This window comes from Ailuropoda melanoleuca, chromosome 14, assembly GCF_002007445.2.
Source record: "Ailuropoda melanoleuca isolate Jingjing chromosome 14, ASM200744v2, whole genome shotgun sequence".
In the NCBI taxonomy this organism is placed as follows: Eukaryota; Metazoa; Chordata; class Mammalia; order Carnivora; family Ursidae; genus Ailuropoda; species Ailuropoda melanoleuca.
Window position 1 is genome coordinate 42,388,424 of NC_048231.1, and position 17,147 is coordinate 42,405,570.

Here is a 17,147-nt window from a genome sequence, read left to right on the forward strand (position 1 = left end):
CCCTCTCTCGCTGGCTGTCTCTATCTCTGTCAAATAAATAAATAAAATCTTTATTAAAAAAAAAAAAGAAACGGGGGGTAATCAGGAGGGGGAATGAAGCATGAGAGACTGTGGACTCTGAGAAACAAACTGAGGGCCTCAGAGGGGAGGGGGGTGGGGGAATGGNGGGTGGGGGAATGGGATAGGCTGGTGATGGGTAGTAAGGACGGCACGTATTGCATGGTGCACTGGGTGTTATACGCAACTAATCATCGAACTTTACATCGGAAACCGGGGATGTACTGTATGGTGACTAACATAATATAATAAAAAATCATTAAAAAAAAAATAGATTCATCCCTGTGGTTGCCCGTAGCAGTACTCTGTACCTTCCTACTGCCGAGCGGCACTCTGTCACGTGGATGAACATGGCGTGTTTTATGCGAACACGCCCTCATCTCTCTAGAGTAAATACTTAAAAGCAGGGTTGCGGGATCACACGGTAGGAGGGTGTTTAACTTTTTAAGAAACCGTAAAACTGTCTTCCAGCATGGCTGAACCATTTCACATCCCCACCAGCGGCGTGCCTGAGGGTTCCAATTTCTCCACATCCCCACCGACATTTGTCACTGCGCACCTTTTTGATTATTGCAATCCTGGCGGGTATGAAGTGGGATCTCATTGTGGTTTTAATTTACATTTCCCTACAACCACGAGCATCTTTTCACATGTTAATTAGCTACCTGTATTTCTTTGGTGAAGTGTATTCAAATCTTCTGCTCATTTTTAAAAACTGGGTTGTCTCCTTTGCACTGAGTTTCTGAAAGTTCTCTATATTCTCTGATTTACAAGTCCTATATCATGTGTATACACACACACACACACACATATACACACACACGCACATATATATGGTTTATAAATACTGTCTCCTAGGCTGTGGCTTGTCGGTGAGTTCTCGTTCAGCTTTACGGCATCGGTGGGAAAGGTCAGCACAGTGCCCGTCCTGCATCCTCCTACAAGGGGCCTGAGGGCTCGCATGGAGGTGGCATGCTGACGGGTGCGGCACGTGCTGCCCTGGACTGAAATGCAAGCAGCTCCCACTGCTCCGACAGCTTAAGCACCTGAGAGGTGCTCCCTGCCTCGGAGGGGTGGGAGGAAAAGAGTATCCATTTAGCTGTCAGCAGGCAAATCCACGCTGCTGGCTGGGTCAAGGCACTGCTGCCCACAGCTTGGAACCCAGGCTGTATTTTCCTGTCTGTAGCAGACCCTAGTGCCTGTAATTACAAGACCTGCCTGCAGGGAGTAGCTCAGCAGCTCGCACATCTGGTCTAGAGACCAGAGACAGGCAACAGTCCACTCCAGGTGTCACCCCGCACAGGACCTCACAGGGTTAAGAGTCCAAGGCATCCGATGATAATCTGAGTCACGACCCTGGCTCCTCACAGCCTCCAGCTCAGTGCTCTGACACCTTCCTCCCCAAACCAACCACTTACTTGAACTCTGCTTAAAGCCAGTGGCGGAGTGGACAATGACGTTCAGGAATCCGTACAGCCCCGGTGATTCATCATCTGTGCAAGACAGCGAAGGGGTGAGCAATCTGTTCTCCTGGGAAAGGTCGGCAAGTGACAGGTTCTGCTTCAAAATCAACCCCCAAGGGGAGCAGCACGTAGCTGCCATCTGCTCAGCACAGGGCCAGGTGATGTCACAAGCCAGAAAAACAATCCACTGCATCCTCTGTCTCAGAGACCTTGGGTTCTGAGGTGGGTTTACAACACGGCAGGCCGGTGACTGAGGTGAAACATAGTAAGGTTCCCAGGACAGGAAAGGGGAGGGGTGGCATGTGAGACGTTGTGCGTGTGCATGCATGTGCACAAGCATACACCTGTGAGTGGGAAAGAGTGGACACAAGTGTGTGCGCGAGTGAACGCAAAATGCAGCATGACGAAAGGTGTGGGCGGGAAGCAGAGAGTTGGGAGGCCAGGGGAGCGGGACCAGACCCGGAGCACAGAAGGTCTGAGATGTGTTGTGTGACCAGGAACAAAGTCATGGGTCTCCTCAGCCACGCAGCAGCTGGGGAAAGACTACCCCTGACCCGTCCCATCCACTCCTGGGAGAGGCCGACAGGCCCTAAGCAGCACACACATTCCTTCAAGAAGCCCATGGTCCCAAAGACAGTGCTGACAGCAGAAAGGGACGGCAGCCCTTGGGAGGATAGCCCACCTTCCTTGTTGATGGTCAGTGGAATGCTGTGGACGGTCTGAAGTTTGACACACGAATTGGTCAGCATCTGCAGCTCCACGGATGTCAGGGAGAAGCTTTTGAAACCTGAGAGGGCAGAACCCAGGTGCATCAATCAGCCAGTCAGACCCCCAGGACACCCAGAGGGTGTTCTCTGACGTCCCTGCAAGGGACCTTCACCACACCCTGGTGATGAGCCGCGGTGGCCAGGAGGGGGCGATCTGCTCCCGAGAGAGGAGCCGGTAAATGGCCAAGCAAGGCGTGGCCTTGGCCGAGGCTGGGCTCAGGGGGGAGGAGGAATTAGCATAAGGCTTGTGAACACAAGAGCTGGCCTGCCACCTAAGCACAGCCACAAGCCAACTGTGAGAGGGTGACCGGGTGTATCTTCCCACACAGATACCCAGCATAACCCTGCCCCGCGCTCTGCCACCGAGGGCCCCTGTCTCTCCACCAGGTGAGGAAAAGGGGCTTATTTCCGTTGCAGCACCGAGCAGGGAATAGACACTGCCATGCTGCAAATGGTCGGGATCCCCTGGTTATAAAAGGAAACCCGGGACGTGAGCCCGGGCAGGGCAGCAGGCACCAGCCGTCGGAGCTGCCAGGAGTGCCTCATCCCCCAGGATGCAGGGGCACTGTGGGGGGAAATGGCTCAGCACAGGCAAGGATGATAAGCCCAGAGGGATGGGAGCTCAGGACAGGGCAGAGGCGTGTGGAGCTCCCAGTCCAGGTCTCTCTGTAGGTACTCTCAGAACAGTGCCACACGCAGCGCACCTGGGAACCTCTTAGCAAGGACAGCTGCAACCCCAGGACTTGTGGCAGGGTCTGCCTTCCCACCTCTGCCAGATGGTCAGACAGGCCCAGCGGCAGCTCCGAGCTCAGGAGAAGGAGAGAACTGCCAAGAGACCAAAGCACCCAGGGAAGGGACCATCCCAGCAAGGAGTGAGCACCCTATCCCAAGAGCGATCAATCGCTGGCCCCTTGGACAGGGAGTGGGGCCAGCACAGTGTGGCTGCCTAGGCGGGTCTAGCCAAGGGCCCTTTTGGCATCAGCACCCGCGGGGCGTTGAGGGAGGCCTGGGGGTAGGGCAGGCAAGGGCGCAGGGGGCCACAGGGGCAGGTAGGCAACAGAGCAGGGAGGTTCAGGAGGCAGACGGGGAATTTAGGGAAGGCACTGCGGGAGAGGGAGAGTTTACAGGGGAGGTCGGAGAGCTGGTGGGGGGTGAGGTACAGGGGATGTGGGGGAGGCATAGGCAAGTGGGCACAGAGGGCAGGGCCCTAGCAGGAGCTCCTGTCCAATTTATTTTCGAATCAGAGCTCCACAGAGCATCTCACTTGGGTAAGAGTGCCACTGTCCAGCCCCTTGGGAAGAAAGAAAAGGCCTGAAACCATCGGAGGGGATGGATATCCTGTGGTTCCAAGTCTCTCCTTGCAGATGCCACTTACACTTCTTCTGCTGCTCTCGGATGTTCTCCCTCCACTCAGCGCGCTCATAGTCAGAGGAGATCAGGAATGTGTAACTCTGGCGCGAGAGAAGGAGAATACACCCTGGTTACTTCCACTCCCACTCAGGTGCCGCTCCCCGTCCCTGTCCACATGGAGTCCGGCACTGCACCCCTCCAAGGCACACGTATCTGGGTGCCAGAGGCTGGCTGGGGCCTGGTGGCTGAGTGTGCTCACAGCTTGGCTTGTGCTTCTGGCATGCTCCACCCTTCCTGCCAGCTGGGCTTCAGGCCACAGCTCCCATGCCCCGTGCAGCTCTGCCTCTGGCACCAGCCCCCTGCCTGGACTGCCTGGGCCAGGGCATGGCATGTTGTAGCTTAGGGCCACAGAGAAGGTGACCAGGTGGGATCTGCAGAGGTGAGGGCCGATGCCACCCTGACCACCTGCAGCCAACACACAAGCCCCGAGCTGTGACCTAGAGGCTAGGCGCCTGCAGAGCCCACCAGCTGCCTCCCTAGGCTGCGCGCGGACAACTACGTGCGATGCCCACAGAGGGAGTGGCCCGGGCTCCAGATGGCACCAGGAGCCAGACTCGGGAGAGAAGTTCCCCTCAGGCCCACCACGTCCCCGGACAGAATCCCTGTACTGAGGGCCGGGTCTGCACAAACCTGCAAACCCCCTACCCTATTTAGACTGCCTGGAGACCCTGCTACCCCCCAGCTGTGGGGGCTGAGCCAGCTGCCAGTCAATCTGGAGGCTTCGGCCCGAAGCACCAGTCAGAGGGACCCACGGGCCTGGGTGAGCCACACTGAACAAGGCTCTCCTGGTGGGAGAACGCCCTCCAGGGAAAAAGGGCTGCTGCTGTACAGGCCCCATGGGAGCTAGGGTCTCGGCCACAGCACAGCGAGGTGGGAGCTGGGGGCCAGGAGGGTCTGCCAGGGCTAGCAGCGGGAGGACCCGGCTGGCTGATGAGATTGTGGTGGGCGCTCACCTTGCCGTTGCGGTTGTGCACCCTGAAGGCCATGCTGGGGGACATGAGCAAGAGTAGTGACTCCTGCTCTGACAGCTTCTTCTTCAGCCTCTCGATGGCCTTGCTGCCCTTGTTTGCCCTCTGTGGGGAGAAGCCACACAGTCACGTTTCCATCCCGGGGGCCCAGTTCTACCCGTTCCCACCTGTCCCATCCCCACTGCTCCCAGAGCCTTCCTTGGCCTGCAGGGTTTGTGGTGCGGTAGGCCCGCAGGGTGGGGGTGGGGGGGAGGAAGACCCCTGTCCTGCTGAGCTCACCTCAGCCAGGCAGCCCTGAACCGAAGCCCAACCTTCCGGGGACCCGCCTTTTCTATGGCCACCGCATGGTGCCTGCTCTGGCCGGGGCTAACCCTACATGCGAATGCCTCATCCTCACCGTTCCTCCAGTCTTATAAATCTCTCCAGAAACAACCAGGGGCCTGCCTGGGGCAGTCCAGAACACCTAGAGGGGCTGATTCCCCTACCTGGGACTCTCTCCCCACCGGTGCAGCCAGGCACCTCTTCCACCCCACGTGCTGGACGGCTCCAAGCCTGACAGTGGGTTCGCAGGGGTCCCAGGTCCCCAAGGCCGGTGAAGTGGGTCAGATACTCAGATACCCGTGTGCAAAGGGTTGCTGCCACTCCAGCTGCAGAGCCTAGCCTTGCTCCTTCCCAACTGGTCTCACCTTCTCTCTCTGGATATCATTCTTGATCTGGGATATCTTGATCTTCATGGCATCCAGCTCCTCGTCCAGCACCAGGGGGATGTTGGGAGCTGCCTCTGACTCATCTACCGTCTGGAAGCTGAGATCCGTGAGTGGGATGTACCACTTGCAGTCATACTGCTGGGTTTTGCTGGGTGAGGAAATAGCGCATTAACATACGGACTACTTTCCTTTGCTAATGTCACTGTTCTCAAGAGCCAGAAAAGCCTAAGTTTGAGGCTTGCGTAGTTTATGAGACCTTAAAACCTAGCTTGTGGTCCATGCAACAGACTGGCATAACGCCATCGGCCAACACTGGTGACCCAGCCCTGGTGACCCCTAGCAACAGGCACTCTGCATGTGTGAGCTGGGCCTGGTCCACCTTATCCTGGGTTGATGGTGGCAGCTCACAGGCTCCCTGATGTGGGAGCACATCAGGGCATCCACTGACAGGACAGTACTGCAGATGCCCCCAGAGCCATAGAGTTTGAGGGGTTACAGATCTACCATGGGTAATCCCCTGCCGTGACAGAAGGGGAAACTGAGGCTATATTCTGAGATGACTGATTTAAATCTGCTCAGTACGGTAATGGCAGAATGGGGGAAAGAACCCAGTTCTGATCTTCCTCAATATGACCATCTCTCCATTCCAGCTGGTGCAACCTGGGTGGTCTGATCCCCAGGAGGAGGGGTGTGTTGGGGGGTGGTTTGTAGCCTAGGCTGGGAATAATTTAGAAGCTCTCACCAGGTCTGGGGATACAAAGCACAGGGATGGTCTAGTGATGCCCCCCTGTCCACTCGCCCCACTCCCACACCTGCCAGCTTGCACCAGATCCCGCAGCTCCCTGACCTGTCACTTACTCTTTCTGGGTTATGACGTGACAGTCCCCCAATAGTACTTCAACAGGTAAGTTCCCCTTCCACTGGAGGAGTTAATAGGCCGGTCACTGATCCTGACCTAGACTGTCCCCAGGTTGTTAATGGTGACCTTTCACCCTGAGCCTGGCATCATGGCCAGCTGGAAACAATGTCACCTAAAGAAAGTGGCCTGGCCACATAGTTACTGAACTCTTCAGGTTCACTGCACACAGAAAAAGCTAGGTTTCTTTCATTTATGAAACCAGTCCTGCCCCCCCGCCCCCCAGTGGGATAGGCGCTGCGTGGTCACTCACCCTCCACTCTGCTTCTTGAGCTTGGTGCAGAGGAGCAGGTCGGTGAACAGGAAGACGTGGCGCAGCTTGCGGGCCCCCTCCACCAGCTCCACCATGAAGCTGTCCTTCAGCAGCTGCCGGTGCTGTGTGGTGGAGTGGGGGCTCGAGTTAGGGCAGTGGGCCAGCGGGGTGGGGGTGGGGCTTCAGAGCCTCAGCCTCCCACTGTCAGACCCACTCTCCAGCGCTCCCCCTGTCTCAGCGAACATACACACTACGCTTTCCTTTGTTCGGCAAAGTTTCTTGGGTGCTTGGCCTGCGGAGGAGGGTGAGTGCACAGGGCTTGGAGGCTGGGGAGGGGGACATTACAGCCCTGTCAATCGTCTGCAGGAAAAATGATGGCAGGAAACCCCTGTGAGCAGGGCAGTCCCTGCCTCTGTGGGGCAGCCACTGGAGACCCAGAATGGGCAAGAGGTCAGCCGTGTGAGGACGTTCTCCCAGAAGGGCCACCATAGGACAGGCCCACAGCAAGAAGAGCATGGATGGGGCAGTCTGGTGAGTGGGGAGGAGGTAGGCCCGGAGTGCTCTGAGCAGCGGGCAGACTGGCAGTCATGGGAGAGGCTGGGCTTAGTTCTGAGGGCAGCAGGAGGCCAAGCAGCAGGCCCACAGCTGGGACCTCATGCTCTGGGCTTCCTAGGGTCAGTGCCCCCTGAAGAAGCCCACACAAGGACGCCTGGATAATTGCAGCCTGAGTCTGAGGTGACCCGCCCAGGACCCACTGGACCTAGACTAGCAGGGGGACAGGAGGCACTAGCCTGCCAGCAAGCTACATGCCTCCACACCTGGGTGCTTCACCTGAAAGACAAGAACACTCCCATTGGTTTACACAGCTCCGTGGCTTGCCGAATGGCACACCAACGTAGGTCAGTAATTCACCCGGAAAAGAGTGCCCAGCAGCCCATGAGAGTCAACGCTGTGCCATGCCAAGGACACAAAGACAGGAGGAGAGGCTGACATGGCGAGCCTTCCCCTTCCCCATGCACATTCCAGGTATGCTGTCCGAGCACATGCCCTCATCATCAGATGTGATCCCCACAACACCCCGTGGACAGGTCCTTGGGCCCATTTCACAGATGAGAAATGGAAGCCTTGGAGAGGTTGACCACCTATCCTAGGCAGCACAGTGAGTGAGCAAGCAGATACTCGGCGGTCTCTGTCCTTGGGAACTCAAAAACCCATGGGAGGGAGACCAGATGGTTAGCGGGAACCCAGCCACCCTGGCTTCTGGGAAGGCCCCCCAGAGAGGGTGACTCTCCACTCCTCACTGTGATGGCTAGGGAAAGGTCAGGTACATACACTGGAGTGGGCAAAGACCCACAGCATCTCCCCAGCCAGAGGTATCTCCACCGCTGCCCCCCACCCCCGCAATGTGCTTGGCAGGCCCACACACCTGACTCCCCGGCTGCCTGTAGCCTGAGTCCTCTTGGGGAGCCTGTGCCTCCTTAACTCTCCCAGACTCTCCGCAAAAGCTGGAGCCAGCAGAGCCACCCAGAAGCAAGTGTAGCCTGGGCTGGGCCCCAACGCTCCTCCCAGGTGCAAAGGCCACACGTCACTGTCACATTCAGCTCGGCTCGCAATGGCCAGCTGGCCCCTGGCCTCAGACAGCGACTGATTTAAATGGGAGAACATTAAGTAGAAGGGCTGGAAGACCGCCTGCGTGCCAAGGCCATGACTCACCATCACTCATCCTCTCCCCGCCTGCCAGGCGCAGACAGCCCACCTGGCACTGGTGCCAGAGGGAGCAAGAAAGTATGTACACCTGGAGAAATGTCCACACAGAGCTGGAGACCCTGGGGCAAAACCTAGGGCAAACCTGACAGCTGGATCCTCATCAGGGAGCAGGTCTGTGAAGGCTCCTGGGACCCTGAAGTCCCAGAGGAATGAATGGACAAATGCCTCCACAACAGGGACATGGCAGACGGTCTTCCAGTTTAGGGGGCAGAGACCAAGGGACCCTCTGTGAGGGCACACGGATCCTCTCTCCATATAAAGGGGGACTAACATAACATAATAAAAAATTTAAAAATAAATGAAATAAAATAATAAAATAAAATAAAAAAAAAAAATAAAGGGGGCTGAGCTTCTGGCCACCACCAGCAGAGGGCCCCCTATGTCCAGCTCAGAAGTGGACTCCCCCCCCCCCCCCCCCCCCCCACCCCCCTGGGGGCTTAGACTGCAGCGTTGGGGGGCTCTGATAGGCAGACTCTATTTTGATCCTGTGACAGCCGCCAGGCCCCTCCCCGTGAACTCTTACCTATGCAAACCCTCACCTTTCTAAGAGAAGCCCCAAAGCCAAGGGTGCCCTACACTTCCTAGCAGCCCACTGCCCCCAAAGCATCCCAGTCTGAGCCCTGCTCTATGCCACGCTCTGTCTCCGAGGGCCGTCCAGAGCATGTAGTCATACACAGCCCCTGCCAGACCCTTGGGAGTGCACGGCTGGTGGACAGCAGTGGTTATCTTCAGAGTAAGGCTCTTTCACTGTGAGTTTCCCTGTCATGTCACAGTTGCCCTCCCCCCGACGAGGCACTGGGCCTTGCTTCTGAACCCCAGGCCACTCTCAGGTCTTCCAGCATGCACGAACAGAAAATAGCCAGCAAATGGGCAGGAGGGGTCTCCCAGCCCCAGAAAAACAGGGCCCCAAAACACTGGCCAATCCACAAAGGGAGCCTGGACCCCAGCAGAGGGCCCAGAGTCAGGGGAGCGGCAGGGCAGCAGGCGAGGGGAGTGGGAGGGAGAGGGGAGCTGGGAATCACACTGTCTCTGTCCGTATTTCCTCAGGCCCAGGGATAGTCCTGAGGCACAGACTCGTAAGGCTGGTGGTCGCACCCTGATGCACAGCCGAGGGCCCTGACCCCTGGCTAGATGCCTCCTGTGCTCAGAGCCCAGCTCAAAGCCCCACGCTGAGGAGGGATCCTGCTGCTAAAACAGGCTGGTGAAGAAACGACAACAAATCCCTATCCGCTCAGACACCGTTTCAGGAAGGAGAAAGGCCAGGGCAGATGATCGGGGAGGACAGAAATGAGGGGAGGGATGGAGAAGCTGCACACCCAACGGCGAGTTGGTGAGGGGCTGCTCTGCCCCTTGACTGAGGCATCCGAGGGGCTGTCGGACCCTGTGGCCATCACCTGGGCTTCCTCTCAGATCCCCTGCTTCTGCAGAGATGCCCTGCCAGCCCACATGGGACCAGTGTAGAGCCGGGAGGCCCATGCCTGCCCCGGAGACATCCCATTCGGAAATGCTCACCAGCCCTGTCCCCAGCACCAACGTCCAGTCCAGCCCACGTGTCAGGTCCTCCAGGGGACACAGGCAGGGCCACAGCTTGGCTGCAACAGGTCACAGCCCCTTGGCACTGTGGGCCGTGGTCTAAAGATGGTGTGAGGTTGGGTGGCTGCAAAGGGCTGTCCCTTTGCCTCAGCATCTCATGCAGAGCACACACCCCCAGGTAGAGCTGTAGGAGAGACGTGGAACCCACCGCACCCTGGGATAGGTTAGCACCACATTTCCCAAGGCCTGTGGGACAGTGATTCAGAACAGCCAGCCCCTTGGGCCCACAGGAGTGTGTCTGTGCGAAAGAGAATCCACATGTCCGTGTGTGTGGCCCCATGAGGCAGGCACGTCTTTGTGTGTGTGTCCCTGTCAGTGTGGGTCCTGATCTGTGTGTGTTCCGTGTCCCGTCTATGTATCTCTGCATCTGTGTCTTCATGTGTGGGTCATGTTCCTGTGGTTCTGTGTGTCATTCTAGATGTTTCCATGTCACTGTGTGTCCATGGGTATGTGTCCCCATGTCCCTCTGTATGTATGTCTATACGTGTGTGTGTCCCCTTGTGCGCATGTCTTCGTGTGTGTTGTGGGGTGGAGTGGGGATGGTGGTGGGAAGGCACTCCCTCTGGGGAGTCCCCCTACCCCACATCCCAGGTGGGGAACACCTGCTTAGAAGGGACACTACCTGCCTCCTTGAAAAACTGATAACCTCACCCTGCCTGGGAGTGAGGTGTCTGGAGCCACTGTGCCCCCCACTGCCTGCGGCCCTCCTTCCTCTCTTCTCTCTGCAGTGATAATGCTGGTTCAGCCACTTCATTTCTCTGAGCCTCAGTTGCCTTAAAGATAAGACGGGATGCAAACACCTGCCTGGTACCATTTTTAGAGGAGTAAATGCGCCCACAGGGGGCTATCGGCTACCATAAGCCAAGTCCTCTGTGGGTATAGGCCCTGTGTTGAGAGTTGCCCTGTCATTGGGTCTCTCACACTTCATGATGACTGGGGGGGTACCATCACCCCCAGTTTTACAGACAAGGAAACTGAAGCCAGTGAGGTTACACTATGTGCCCACAGTCTTCTGAAGAGGGGCGTCTCCTTCCCCAGGGTTTTCCCTAGGCTGGGCAGCCTCCTCCAGCTGTCATCCTGGCAACACTGCACCCCACCCCCAAACAGAACCCATCCAGGGAAGACGCATCTGGAAGTGCACTGTTATGGATTGATGTTTGTGTCCACCCCAAAATTCGTATGTTGAAGCCCTAACCCCCAGTGTGACAGTGTCCAGAACGGGGCCTTTGCAGGTGATCAGGTTTAGGTAAGCCTGCAAAGGTGGGACCCCATGACGGGGGTCCTTTTAAGAAGAGAAAGACAGAGCTCTCTCCATGTGCATGCTGTGAGGAAAAGCCAGTGGGGCCTGGCCAGGGAAGACCAAGAAGGGTTGCCAAGGAGGGCCCAGGTGGGGGCGGAGAGGAGAAGGAGGAAGATGGCTAAAGCAAGGGCAGATGAGGCCATCGGTTGCCAGCTGAGGGTGCCTGGCTTGGCTCTAAGCATGCGCCAGATTCAGAGCGTCTGCCCCTGCAGGAGGCCGGCAGCCTGAGTACCTGTGCCCCCAGTGAGGTCTAAAACTGGGGGTCGCTGGCTGCATGCAAACAGCCCAGCTGACACCGCCCATCAGAGCAGCCCTGGCTGCAGGGTAACTCAGTGGGATCTGGAGTTTCAGCAGGTGGAACCAGTGTCCCCAGAATAACACGCGCACAGCCGAGCATGTGCTCAGGGTCTCACCCAGCCCTCCTGCCCTCACACCTATTCTAGGGCTCTCGGCACCGGGCTACCTGGCCTCCCTGCAGAGCACACCTCCACTCCCTGGTCCCCAAGAAAGGCTCCAGTTTCCCAGGCCCTGGAGAGATGCATCACTGCAAGACAACTCGCTGGGGGGATGAAGTCAGCTCATGACGTGGCTGGAAGGGATGGAGGCGTGCTGTGGGGAGGGCAGGCTGAGCCGGGAAGCACACTGCCGGAGCACAGCAGGAATGCCCGCCAAGCACCTGCGGGCTGCTGGGCCCTGTGCGGAGGGTGCTTCATGAAACATCGTGCACTTGGCAGAACGGTCCCAGGCAGCAGGTTCCAGCACCACCACATCTTGGAGAAGGAAAGGCTCGGAGTTAAGTAACATGCCCAAGCTCCTGGAAGAATAGAACCTGGGCCCAGACAGGTCAAGAATCCAAGCTCCATCTGCAAGTATTTATGAAGGATTGAGGAAAGGACTAGACGTGGAGCATCGGCCTTGCCCTTATGGGGCCCCCATGTTGTAGACAGCCTTTGAAATTGTGGACACACGGGGTCTGGGCTCAGCCCCGTCCCACAGCTGAGCAAGCTGGTGCTCGCAGATGAGTGGCACTGCTGAGGTCACACGCGGTGTCTGGTGGCACTGAGAACCCCAACCCTTATGCTGTCTTCACCCCCACCCCCTTTCCACAGCACCCCTTGTAAACTGCCACAGGGTCTGGCATTTCCAATTCTTTAATGCTCAAGCCAGAGGCCTCCCTTCTCCTCTGACTGAGCCTCATCACCCCTCGGCCTCAGCCTGCACCGGCGACATTTCTCCAGTGGCTCTGCTCCTGTTCGGCCTGCCCATCTGCCTTCTTCTGCTAGGGGCACCTGGGAACCTGGGTGGAGAATGGCTCCAAGACAAGGCTGGCTCTTGGGAAACAAGACACCACACAAGATCATCCCATTTGCCTCCCAGCCTGAGCTGGGGATGCCAGGCGGCGGTGCTAAGAACAGACAGACAGGCAGCCACATGGGGAAATCAGCTGGCAGTGTAAAGTTAATTCAGCTAAATGAAGGAGCACGCACCCACCAGCCCACAGGACCCAGGCCTGGGAAGAAAATGTGCCAGGAGGACCTCTTGGTCCTGACCAGCTCCCAGGAGGCTGAGAAGGGTGTCCTCCTGGGAAGTGCCTGCCTCTCACGGCCCCTGTGGAGGGCCAGGATACGGGCTGGTTTTGAGAGCATCTGCCAGCCACAGTGTCAGGGAGGCACCTGTAAATGCTGCCCAAAGTCCCTCTTCCTTAAAGAGCACAGCCCTGGAGCTGTGGGGACTGGCTGAAAAGGGTGATGAAATTATAGGGGCCATAGTGTGGGGGGGGAGGCTGTTGGCCCAGCTCAGGGCTCACACGGTGCCTCTCCACACTGCTCTGACTGACCCAGGCTGAGCAGGTAGAGACAGGCCACCACTCAGGGGGCCAGCAGTGACTGTGGGGCTATCTCCAAACACCCTTGCCACTGGAGGTACCTTTCCTCTCCCTAGAAAACTGCTAGGAGAGCTAGAAACAGAGACATGCCACCCCCTTTCCATGCTCCCAGCAGGAAGAGCAGGGGATGGGGCTCAGCTCAGTGCCTAAAGCTCTGGTAGCAGGCCGAACCGAAGGGGCACATCTTCTCCTTATGACCACCTACGTCCAGGCAGCTCTTTACACAGGGACCAGGGAAGGGTGGACAGTCCTGTTGGTTCAAAGGGGTGTGAGGGGAGTGCGGCAGGGGCTATCATAAATCACAACACACCTGCGGTGCACACAGGTGTCAAGGCATACGCGGCCTCAATCCAGGCTTAGCTACTTAGTGGCTGTGTGACTGTGGGAAAGTCACCTGACCTTCCTGAGCCAGTGTCCTTGCCTGGAAAATACCTCTAACCTCACAGAGTCACCAAGAGCAATGTCATACACCAAATTGAGAGATAAGAACACAGGGGGGAAAAAGGTACTGTACCCATCCCTCCCGGGACATGCAGATTCTCTCCTGACTAGTGATCTAGAGGGTGCTTTCCCACCACCTCCAACATGAATGGCGCCCATGTGGGCAAATCATCACCCCTGCTCTTACACAGCCCCTCAGAGGTCATGAGACCCTTTCTGTCTCACAATGAACCTGTGGAGGGGCCGCAGATCCTGAGTCACTATACTCAGATTATGGACACTTGGCAAAGAAATAAGGGCTTCCCAAATCAAAACCACTGTCAAGTGGTGGGCAGGACTTAACCAGGTTGGCGGACCGCCCTTCTGGCCTTTCTACCACAGTGGGGATTGTAAACTGGGTTGGGCAGGGCTGAAGATACACTGAGGGGGACGCTCAGGCTGCAATCAGCTCCGATTTTGAGCACCTGATTGATTAGTGATGTCTGCTCCTGGAATGGTGGGGGCAGAGAGCATGAGCATGGACACCTGTCTGTCATACTGGGTTGGCCACCACCCCCCTTAACCATGCATGGGATGGAGAGAAGGTGCGTGCGGGTCAGACTCACCACCTCTCAGAAGGCATTAGCTTTCTCTCTCCTCTTACAGTTGCAGTACCCGAGTGGTCCCTTTCACTGAGGCCAACAGGGCCAGATGCTGGTGGGGGAGAGACTGGGTGCAGATTAAAGCCCTTTCCTTCATGAAATGGCAGGCCCCCATACACTTCCTGTTTGGTCGCCCCCTGAGATCCTGACTGCGTGGTCAGCATGGAAGGAAGCCTATGATAACAGATGTGGGACAAGGGCTGGGCTGCCAACTCCAAGGTAACATCTGATTTTCCTCACTTCCCTAGGGTAGCCGCCTCCACCAATGTGAGGAACAAGAAAGTATTTCTCTCCAGGGATCCTGAATGGCAGGATGGGGGTGCTGAGGGCAGGCTGAGCACTGTATGAAAAGGGAAAGGACTCATATATTTGCTTCCCAGGAGGACAGAACTCTCATAAGAGAACAGTCGGCAAAGGAGAAAGAGCAGGTGTCCTAGGAGGGAAGGGTGAGTTGGGCACAAACCCACTCAGTACAAGGATTCTAGGCAGAAGCAAATCCCACATCCAGTTAGGGAGGCCAAACAGAGTCCCTGAACGGGGCAGGGTGCTGCTGTTGCTCCAGGAAGGAGATCTGAACCCTACCACCCCTAGGTTCCAGACATCGAACAACTGGGTGTAGAGGCCCTGGGAGGTGCTGGGGACCCACTCCTGCCTTCCGTGAGCTCGGAGACTGCTTCTGTTTGCCTGCCGACGGGACTCTTGCCAAAAATTGTGAGCTTTGGGTGCCCAGGCACGCAGCAAGGTAGGCTCTTGTTCCCACTCTGTTGTAAAAAGGGGGAACAAGTCCAGAGAGGAGGAGCAAGCATGGTCCAAGTTGTGTAGTGGGTGAGTTCACGCTGACGTTGGCACTGGATCTCTGTTTGCCTGGCTCCAGGGTCTGGACCAGCAGGAGAAATCTGACTAAGCCCCTCGCTCATTGTCAAGCCTGATGAGACTCTGGGCACATGGGAGCCTTCTGCTCAGCACTCAGGTACCACTTCCCAAAGTGGAGGAGGGAGGACAGATCTGAGGGGCCTGCCTACAAGCCCAGGTGGAGGAAGAAAAAGAAACGCTGATTGCGAGAAGGTGAGTCCTCAGTGCTGAACACCTGGCACATGAACCGGAGAAAGAGGAAGAGGTGGCTTTCAGGGGCAGCTACGGTCAGGCCCACTGCTGGCCGTGTCCTGCCTAGGCCATACAGCTTCTGCCCCTGCACAAGAGCCCAGCGGCAGCAGGTCAGCCTCCCTCGCCTTGGTGCTGCTCACACTCGTGTTGGATGCGGCCTCCCTGATTTACACAGCTCTGCTCTCTCACTAAGTGCTGCCCGCCAGGGCGGCCCCTCCCAGCAGGGTCAGAGGCAGCAGAGGCCACGGGGGTGGGCTGGGTCCTGGGTTCTTAGCCCTTCTGTTCTCTACTCTCTTATCAATGCTTTGCAGGGAGATAAAGGCCAGGGGTGGCTGTCAGTGAGGGCGGGGAGGACGAATGAGAATCCTAGCTGAAGACAAGCAAGCCCACAAAGGGTTTGTATCTCCCTTTCTTCGTCCTGTTTAAATCCTTAAATCCGGTTGTACACGTTTTCCACACTATCTGAAAGTTTGCTTTACCAAAGACTTACGTTAGTACTTGTTTTCAGTAACCAAAATAGATCTGAAGATTTTCGCTTTTACAAATGGTGATGGCTTTTTCATTTTACACCATTTCAGCTTACAAAAGATTTCATAGAATGTTCTGCCTTCAGATAACAGGGGATACCTGCAACTGGTTTTTTTTACGTGTTTTTTTTTTTTTTTTAAAGATTTTATTACCTGGAACTGTTTTTTAATGAAAGAACAGTCAGGAGGAACTAGGTTGTTTCAGGCACACAAATGACATCCTCCTTCTCACCAGTCTCCTCAGCTGGGGACCCCGAGCCGACAAGGGTATAGGGAAAAGAAGGGGTGCCCTGGACACAACCTGCCACACCAGAAAAAGAGGTGGCCAAGCGAGGTGAACGGCCCTGCAACCCCACCCTGACACCCTGCACTGGGGATTGGGTTATAGGGTCAAAGACCCTAGAAGGTACCACATTTCCTGTGCTAGGCTGAATGGCAGGGCACAGCCTGCTGTTGACCAGAAAGGGGCTCCAACTTCCCTCTGCCTGGTGGGACAGGCTGGCACACCCAGACCATCCCCAGGCTCGCTCACCTCTCCCTTCTTCACGGTCATGGACTGCCGGCGGGGCGTGATCTCCTCGTTGATGCTGGACAGGAAGTTCTGTGAGATACGGAGGGCATCCTGTAGCAGAGGGTGGTCGGGGTGGCTGGAGGGCGTGTGCTTCAGCAAGTCCTGTGCCAGGCGAGAGGACTCAAGTCAGAGACAGCACAGCCTGGGCACCCACCACGGTATGCCAACTGCAGATACACACCAGGCAAACTCAGGACCGCCAGCTCGCCAAGTGTCACCGTCCCCTCTCAGACAGGCCAGGGCTAGGCGGGCAGCACTTGCGCGAGCACCATCCCACAAGCAGGTCCTAAACCTAGATAGCGCTACAAGTCCATGCTGTGTGCACGCTGCCAACAGGGGCTCCCACTCTCAGGGTCTAGGGCAGGGTTTGTCCACCTCAGCCCCAGTGACATTCTGGGCTAGATCATTCCTTGCGGTGGGGGCTGTCCTGTGCACTGTAGCCCTGGCCTCTACCCACTAGATACTGGCACCCCTCCTCCTTTGCAGCTGTGACAAGAAACAAAGTCTCTGACATTGCTGCATGTCCTGTAGGGGGCAGAATCGGTCTTGTCCAGGACCACTGGGCTGTGCAAGCTCAGGAGAAAGCACCTGCCTTCCCTGCCCCTCCTGCTTCGAAGAACAGACTAAACCTATTCAGAATACAGATGGAAACGCTGACTCCTTCTCCACTAGGAATGCATGTAATTGTGCTCAAGGTCAACAGCTCCTTGGTTCAGAAAAAACGATCTCCTCTTCGCTTTCAAGTCTTCCCTGCAGAGAAGCCTGGAGGAGAGCTCT

The 17,147-nt window shown here is 56.8% G+C and overlaps 1 protein-coding gene across 1 annotated transcript in view; it reads right to left on the reverse strand.

Annotated features, from left to right (window-relative positions):
* BCR (BCR activator of RhoGEF and GTPase) overlaps positions 1-17,147 on the reverse strand; it is a 122,181-nt gene that overhangs the window by 23,825 nt on the left and 81,209 nt on the right. Inside the window, exons 10-16 of the mRNA XM_034642181.1 lie at positions 16,332-16,472; positions 6,542-6,663; positions 5,352-5,520; positions 4,651-4,770; positions 3,663-3,738; positions 2,203-2,307; positions 1,476-1,550 (exon numbers count right to left, since the gene is read on the reverse strand). Coding sequence (XP_034498072.1) covers positions 1,476-1,550; positions 2,203-2,307; positions 3,663-3,738; positions 4,651-4,770; positions 5,352-5,520; positions 6,542-6,663; positions 16,332-16,472 — 808 coding nt within the window. The remainder of the gene's footprint in view (positions 1-1,475; positions 1,551-2,202; positions 2,308-3,662; positions 3,739-4,650; positions 4,771-5,351; positions 5,521-6,541; positions 6,664-16,331; positions 16,473-17,147) is intronic.